At 33.4% G+C, this 8,476-nt stretch overlaps 1 protein-coding gene across 1 annotated transcript; it reads right to left on the bottom strand.

Moving 5' to 3' along the window:
- Positions 1-3,540: 3,540 nt before the first annotated feature.
- Positions 3,541-8,408, bottom strand: LOC117103613 (adhesion G protein-coupled receptor L4-like). Its single transcript, XM_033244197.1, has 5 exons — positions 8,170-8,408; positions 7,052-7,118; positions 5,820-5,920; positions 5,211-5,379; positions 3,541-4,748 (listed from the first exon to the last, which is right to left on the bottom strand). The coding sequence occupies exons 1-5, from the start codon at positions 8,406-8,408 to the stop codon at positions 4,632-4,634; spliced, it is 693 nt and encodes a 230-aa protein (XP_033100088.1). The 3' UTR covers positions 3,541-4,631.
- Between the last annotated feature and the right edge of the window lie 68 nt (positions 8,409-8,476).

Raw genomic sequence — 8,476 nt, 5'->3', positions numbered from 1 at the left:
GTAGAATACACATGAATATGTGAAGTATGTGCAACATTTGTTTTTCCAGCAGTTTCAAAATGTCGGCCATTTTATTAGCAATAATTGTACTTTTATGACATTAAAAGATTCTAATATATTAAATATTCACATGTGAGAAAAAAAAAATAATTCGCTTCAAATTTTCAAAATTGAAATCCATAATTGCCGCCATTTTAATTATTTTAGCTATTTTAATTTTATTTATGTATAATTAGGCTGAAAAAACGTAGCATTTTAAATGAAATAAATTGCAAATAATAATTGTAATTACAATTAAAACATACACAGAGGCAGGGTTAGTGAAATCCACCTTAGTTAATATGTAAATTAGCTAAAATATGCAAATTAGAGATCAAAATGCAGCATATCTTGGCAACCACTGGTCGTGCAGGGTTGCTTTGTTTTCAAATTGTTTTGAACATACACATTTCTACGTGTTTGAATGTAACATTTTCTATAAAAGTGGCTGGAAATGTGACATTTTTAAATTGACTAAAATTAAATTGTGATCAGTATAACGACTACCAGAAGCAAACATAACAGAGCACTTAACTCAAAGCCATGATAAATAATATATTGGTGCTTCAGACCGAGTTAGGAAAGATCCGGTAACTGTAATTAAAATTGTATCGGCAGTATTCATATTTGTAGGCGTATTTCATAATGCATAGCATATTGCATCGTGTGAATACATATGACATGTTTTATTTAACTTGCATGTTGTGTATTGTGTGCAGCCTGTCAGAACAAAACCACTCTTAATTGCGTTTATAATGTATTCGTGTTCTTTTTGTACTTTCATGGATGAATCAGCATCTCAATTCATCTAGTTATGGCACTATAAATTAAATTTTGCAATAGACCTAAATTTGTCCATGGTGGGGCTGAGTAGGATATGAAAGTCCCCACTAATCTTGTGTCTGTAAATGTACAGCAGGATGAGGAGGGGGTGAAGCTCTACAGGTTTGCTAGCAATTATTTCCAGGCATCCAGAGATGCCATATTTTTTGTGGCTGCATTTGAGGGGAGAGGTAACAGCTCTATAGGGGCATTCAGAGGTTGTTCACCAACCATGGTGGGGGCTGGGGTGGATATGCTCTCAGAGCCCACTAACGTTAAAATCCTGTATCTGTTGTCAATTTAAAAACCAAATTAGTTAAGCGCCTTCCCCAAGGTTTGGGTTTCAATCCTTCCTCGCTGTGCATTTCACTTGTGTACTTTAGCAAGCCGGCAATTATCTGCATTGCTTCTCGCCAACTAGGAAGTTCTAATGCAAAATCAGTGTGCTGGTATTATTTTATGCAGCAAACTATGGAATTTCTCCCATAGGCGTCGTACCAGTGACTGGGGTAATAATGTGGAAAAACAACCTTTAATAATTTTTATGTTTTGTAAGTGATCGTTTTTGACTATTGTTAAGTTCCATGGTTTACTATTCACATTCCACCTGTTTTGTTGTTGGTTAAAACTAGTAATAATAAAAAACTTGTAATGCGCCAATTCCAAGAATAATGATCAAAGGCGCAGTATGTTAGAGATGAGTTTGAAGTTTAAATGTAATGTATCAGACCTAGTAGAAGTAGGTAGTTCATTACAAAGATACGAGGCAGCAGATGTAAATGTCATTTTTGAATCAGTTGCTGAGTAAAAAAAAACAAATTATAAATAAATAAAAAATAAATAAATAATAAATAATAATAATAATAATAATAAATATTTATTATGAGATTGAAGCTTGAATCTTTCTTTGACTTATTTACTGTACCAAAGAGTCCTTACTGTATTTATCTGTTACTTTATATTAATTTTCTATACAGTATCTTTTTCTACTGTGACATAATTTCTTTTATTATGTTTTACTCTTTTGAATAAAGCTGTTAAATCTTGGGAGGCCTATCAGTAACAAAATAATGGATAGTTGGGGGAGCTTCTTGAAATTTGTCAGCCAGCGCAACGATGCATATCTGTCCTGATCACGATGATGTCCATAAAGATACTGGTGAAGGTCCCTTAAGTACACTACACTCCTAAACAGCTCTCGTCGTGTAGCATAATAATTTTGTTGTGATTTCCTCAGGGCTCGGCTCGATTACCTGATTACTCTTTTCCTCATCACCCTGCATTTTTGAGAGTTACTCTACCAATACATGTCTCTCACATCAGTGACCAATATGAACTGTCCTTCCGGTAGGGGGAGGAGAAAAATTTGGTGACCTCATTAATCAATGCTTCAGTTCCACAAAAGCTCCCTCACAGTCTGTATCAAACTTCTGATACCAGTAGGGTGGCGGATTCCGACAGTTTTAGTCTAAGTCATAAGTAAGTCAGTCTTTTGGACATGCTGTCAGATTACATGGATTGCCACGGTACTAAATAAAATTCAATCACTTCCTGAGTTTCAGAGCATTTATTATAATATAAACTTGTACCATTAACAACAATAATAATCATAATCAATCATAATGAAAACTTTTAGTCTCAGCAACGATAGGTCGCTGAAGTTTGGGGTGAATGATCAAGTGCAGCTCATACTTTTTAAGCTTTCTTGTCATGTTAGTCTCATGCTGGTTTGTTAAGTAACAAGTGATCATTTTATTCTTTAAATTTTTGTATTTAGAACCGTCAATGTCGAAGCTATGGCTTAATGCATGTGACGTCATTCAAAAATGGTAAAACGGAATAAAATGATCACTGTTTAATTTAAATTGATAGAATGAATGAATGAATAAATGACTGAATGAAAAAAATGAATAAATGAATGAATGAATACATGAGTGAATGAATGAACGAAAAAATGAATGAATGAATAATTAAATGAAGAAATAAATGAATGAATGAATAAAGAAATAATTAATTCATTCTATCATTTATTCATTCATTCATTCTTATTTCTTAATTAATGACTACATGAATGAATGAATGAATAAGTTACTGAATTTATATCTAAATGAATTAACGTATTAAATGAATGTATCATCACCATCATCATCAACTTCATCTTCATCATCATTTATATCATCATCATCATTTATATCATCATCATTTATATCATCATCTTCATCATCATCATCTTCTTCATCACCTTTATCTCCATCATTATTTATCATCATCCCCTGTACTCATCTTGTGACATTGCGTGCACCAATTCTTGCAATTTGACTTTCTATGCTATAAATTTTTTCCTTAATTCAAAATGACAAAATATACTGTATGTTGTTAATCCTAGTTACTGTAGATTCTCTTGTGTATTCATTATTTAGGTGGTTGCCATATCAACAAGTAAACAATTGCTTTTTTTGTCTATTTCTTTATTCACCAATTCTTATGATATTTACAGGTATTATTGGTATTTGTATGAAACAGACTGGTGATAAAATATTCAATATCTGAAATCTAAGTCTACATAATTTTAATAGAACCTGGTACAAATGTGCACTAAGTATACTTATTACAACAGTGCTTTAGAATTATCACCCATGCTTATAACAATGGTGTAGTGTTTGGGGGAGGGGGGCTGAGAACAGATCGTCACCTGGGAGTTGGGTATTTTATTACAGCCAATTCTCTTGTCCATTGTACATAACATTTTCATTTATAAAGCCTATTAGCAGAAAAAGTCCCCATTAGCAGAAATGGTCCATAGAGAGCTGTCTGATAGTTGAGAGTGAGCTGTCAAATGGTCCAGAGGGAGCTGTTAGCAGCTCCATAAACTTCAACTTTAATTGGTTTTAAGAATAATGTCCATTGGGAGTTAACAAGAAAGTACTGGCCAGCAACATAGTCATTGGAATGTAAACAAGAAACCCATTACAATCACTCACTTCATCTCATGGGCTTCAGTGGCAATAAATAATTTAAGAACCCATCACTATTCAACAAACCAGCAGGATATTATAACCCGGATTTTTCCAAAAGCCGGGTGCCATGAACCAGTTCTGTTAACGGCCAAAAATGCAGCATGTCTACTTTGATTGTGTCAGGGAGATCGGCCATCATGCCTGGACCTCAGACCCCCTTTTGGGCAATTCGTCTCCATTCTACATAAGGACCTACTGCCACATAATGTCATAAAAGATTCATTTTTAAATTTCCTGTTATTTTAGGCAAAAACGCATGCAAACAGATTTCTTAATATTGTTAAAATTATTTTTTTTATTTTTAAAATTTATTACTGTATTAGGTAGGGCCTTTTATGCATATTCATGTTCATGTGCATGTGATGTTCAACTATGTATATATTTTAACCAAAATGTATTATATCAGTTTTCAATCTGATTGATTGACCAAATGTATTAAAACCGAGTCTACAAAATATATTTCTTGGGGTTTTCGCTGAGGAAACTAAAACCTTAGGCCTACAGGTCAATCGTAACATGGTTGGTGTTAATGCTGATGTTGCTCATTTTGATGTTGATATCATGTCCTGTTTGATTTTTGAGCCTCTTCATCAGTGTCAACTGAACCTGCAATCAAATTTAAAACAAACCTTAATATGGTCATGATGACATCACATCATGGCCATATATAGGCACATCATGACTATATATGTGCATACAGCAGTTTTTTTTTCAAAGAAAATTTTATAGTCTGGATAGGGCTAAAACGTAGGCCTACAAGTCTTCAATCGTAACACAGTTGGTGTTAGTGGTACTGTTGCTCATAATAGTATTGATGCTGATATCATGTCTTATTTGATTTTTGAACCTCTTCATCAATGTAAGCTGAACCTGCAAACAAATTTGAAAGAAACCTAAATATGACCATATCATGACATCATGACTATATATGGGCATACAATAGTTTATTGTCACAGGAAATTTATAGTTTGGACAGCGCATCAAGTTATACTTAATAACAAAAACATGTGACATGGCTATACATGGTCCTGATGACATATGACCATATATAGGCATATCATGACTATATATGGACACATCATGACTATATATGGGCACATCATGACTATATATGGGCACATCATGACTATAATTATATATAGGCACATCATTGATTGTATAGACAGAGCATAGCCCTGTCCATGCTATCAATTATGTAACAAAAACATATGCCTAAATATGATCATGATGACATCACATTATGACCATAATATATGATTATTATATGTGTATACACAATTTTTTTGTAAAATACAAAGTTTAATGAGAAACACTATTGCAACAGTAAATTACCTCTTCGCTAAAAACACACTGTGAGAGCCAGATGAAAAATCCTTGCATGGAATTTACGAATACAAATATGTATTCCATCATTTCCGAATCACAAAAGACAATTATAACACCAAAAATCCATGTAAGTCCAACAGCTGGTGTAAGCAGAAGCATACCAAGGAATAGAGTTCTTAAAACCAATAAATGAAAAACTTTTGGGTACAAATCATAAACTTACATTGTTACAAAACAAGAAATTTCTAGCGAAAGAAACCAGTGGTCACTACAGTATACATTTGTTTTCTTTTTGTATGTAGTAGAAGAAAACATAATGTTTCTTCATTTAACTATGTAAACAGATAAAAATCAACGTTTTGTATAGCTATCAATATTTTTAATTATTGAGAGTAAATACATTGTTGACATGCACGATATATATATATTAAATGAATTAAATATACAACATATGTCTACTACCAGTATTAATCCAAATAAGATAAGATCATTTTTTTAATATTTTAATGTATTTTCTTCTTTTGCAAAGAAGTTTTAAATAGCAGTTACCAAGTTCATAACAATATTTTCAATAAAATTGTTTAATTTTTGTATACTAAATAAGTAGTAACTAACCTGATTTGTTTGAGTTTCTGAGTTTTCTTGCGTGTTTGGTTCGGTAATTTGGATTTTTCAAAAGCTACGTATCCAGTAATCACCAACTGTACCATGACAATCTTTTAAAGAAAACATCTTATCCTCATTTATAGAAATATAACTAGCATACAGTCCAAAAAATTACAAACATTGGATGAGTAGGTCCACAAAGGCGATCCTATTCACTATAACGTAAGTTTGCATCTATAATCACAAATTAGGATTTGGTTGGTAGTGCAAAGTTTTTTTGGATAAGGACTTAAAATGGTGGTTTTAATATGGTATCTGGCTTGTGTGCACTTTAAAGAACCCATTGCATCTATTAGAAGAGCACTTCCATGCTATGGTTCCTTTAATGTGAAAATGTACCTGCTGTAAGTACTGTAAGCGCCTGTGTACGGGTGTTAGGTGTCAGGACCACGCACGTATGCAATTCAGCACAATAATGTTGCAAGTTATAGGTTATTCTTCTATTTTTTTACCTTTACCTTTAATCACCAAGTTTGACTTAAACAAAATAAATTGATAAAAGATGCAGGCCCGTAGCATGATTCAATTTGTGGGAGGTTCGTTTCAGTGGAAAGTTTGACCCTTTGAAAACGTACAGTAATATAGTTAGCTGGGAGAGCTTAAGAAATGCTGGTTATGATCTCCAATACTCTGGAGAACATTGTAAGTATATCTATGAATATCAATTTTTCATTTTAAAATCCGGAACTTCTCCAGTTTTTGGGGCGGTTCGTCATAACCCCCTTAACCCCCTTAACCCCCCCATGCTACAGGCCTGAGAGGAACATTTCAATATTAAATTTTGATATTGTTATAATCATAAAGAAAATAATTGTAGAGAAAATCATTAAAGGCCTTGAAGTAAACCAAACAAAAAGAGGTCTAGAATATGAAGCCGATGATAATTTTTCCTCCCTATGATTTTACATTAACTATTGTCTCTACATTGCCATTTAGCTGATAGTATCCTTGCATATTATAGGAAAGTCAAAATACAACTACATTGGTGTCTAGGTAATAGTCAAATGTCTGCTATCTTCACTTTGGTTATTCATAATAACTGGGTGTCTGCTGTCACTTCTTGGCCAAGCTCTTGTATAGTTTAATGATGATGATAATAATAAAAATAGTAATATTAATAGTAAATAAGATTTATATTGAACTACATCCATTTTGAAAAATATTGAGTAATAATACATTACCAGAAGTGTAAGACAAACAGGAGAAATGAAAGCCCAAATGGCACCTGACCTGGTATCCAACCAGCACCTATAATTGACAAGATCAAGAAAGTTTAAATTTTTGTCCTTGATGTTAAAGAAAGATCAAGAATGTGACTTCAAAGTAATATCCATAAATTTGTCTACCTAAAGCTTTGACCTTAGTGACAAATTTGTGTGATGTCCCCATATTGGCACGATGATGTCCCCATATTGGCACGATGATGTCCCCATATTGGCACGATGATGTCCCCATATTGGCACGATGATGTCACCATATTGGCACGATGATGTCCCCATATTGGCACGATGATGTCCCCATATTGGCACGAAGATGTCCCCATATTGGCACGATGATGTCCCCATATTGGCACGATGATGTCCCCATATTGGCACGATGATGTCCCCATATTGGCACAACCAAATATGGGCATATCACATTTGTTTGTCACATAAAATTTGATAGTGTAGAAAGAGCTCAGACAAAATGGTACAGCATATTTATTTATTTTATTTATTTATTTCCAAGCCAAAAGTAAAAAATTGTATCTCGCAGGATGGACATAAAATCAATAAAGTAAACTCTAAAAATAAAGAAATATAGGCAAGACATTCTAAAAGTACATCCCCCACTCCACCATGAACATAGAATCTAAACACAATTACGAAGGCAACTTAGACCGGGATACTTTTTATAATAGGTGATTGGAAATTTTTAAAAACTATTAAAAAAGATGTCAATGTTACTATTTTCAGAAACAGTAAAATTGTAAGAATTGTAACGCTGACCCAACTGAAAGGAACACAAAAACATGCGAAGATGCTAACACTCTACAAATAACATGAAGACCGAACAGATGATCATAGATGATGATAGATGTAAGTGAACATATAGTTACAATTTGATATTGAATAAATTACTGACTGACTATGGTAGATTGATTTAATTTTTTCATTGATGGATTGATTGTCCTAATGTGGTGGATAGGTATAAAGCGTTGAACATTTGAGTGGTTAAATTTAAATTATAATCTGAAATTGTTTGTGATTGATATCACTGTATCTAAAAAAAATTAGTCCTGAAGTAAGGATAAGTTTACTTGTCAGTTGCGTAGTTCTCCCTCGTTATACCAGCAGTCGTCACAACAACAATGGCAGGTCCAATCCAACCAATGTAACGACTGTTAACAAAGCGTTGTTCATGGTCAGCAAACGGACGTTTGGTCTTCAGGTAAAGATCCGTTGACATAATCAGCATCCACGAGATGGCTGCCAAGAGGCTGTAGTGCAGGCATCCAGCAAGAAGACTACATGTAATCTTCAGAGCAGGTCTTTCCATATCAATCTGCTATCAAAATATATCAGCCTACGGTTTTAATACTTATTGGCACTTTATGTAAATTTAAC

This window comes from Anneissia japonica, unplaced genomic scaffold, assembly GCF_011630105.1.
Source record: "Anneissia japonica isolate Jap-2015-1 unplaced genomic scaffold, ASM1163010v1 scaffold1065_len1792383_cov172, whole genome shotgun sequence".
NCBI classification, from domain to species: domain Eukaryota; kingdom Metazoa; phylum Echinodermata; class Crinoidea; order Comatulida; family Comatulidae; genus Anneissia; species Anneissia japonica.
The sequence above is the reverse complement of the archived record's forward strand: the minus strand, read 5'-3'. Positions and strand labels throughout refer to the sequence as shown.

Excerpts from the sequence above, each read along its gene's own strand:
- LOC117103613 (XM_033244197.1), bottom strand. The coding sequence starts at position 8,408 with ATGGAAAGACCTGCTCTGAAGATTACATGTAGTCTTCTTGCTGGATGC. Across the intron at positions 7,119-8,169 it reads GAGAACTACGCAACTGACAA|GTGCTGGTTGGATACCAGGT; the intron begins GTAAACTTATCC and ends TGTCAATTATAG. Across the intron at positions 5,921-7,051 it reads CTGTTTGTCTTACACTTCTG|ATTGTCATGGTACAGTTGGT; the intron begins GTAATGTATTAT and ends TTTCTTTAAAAG.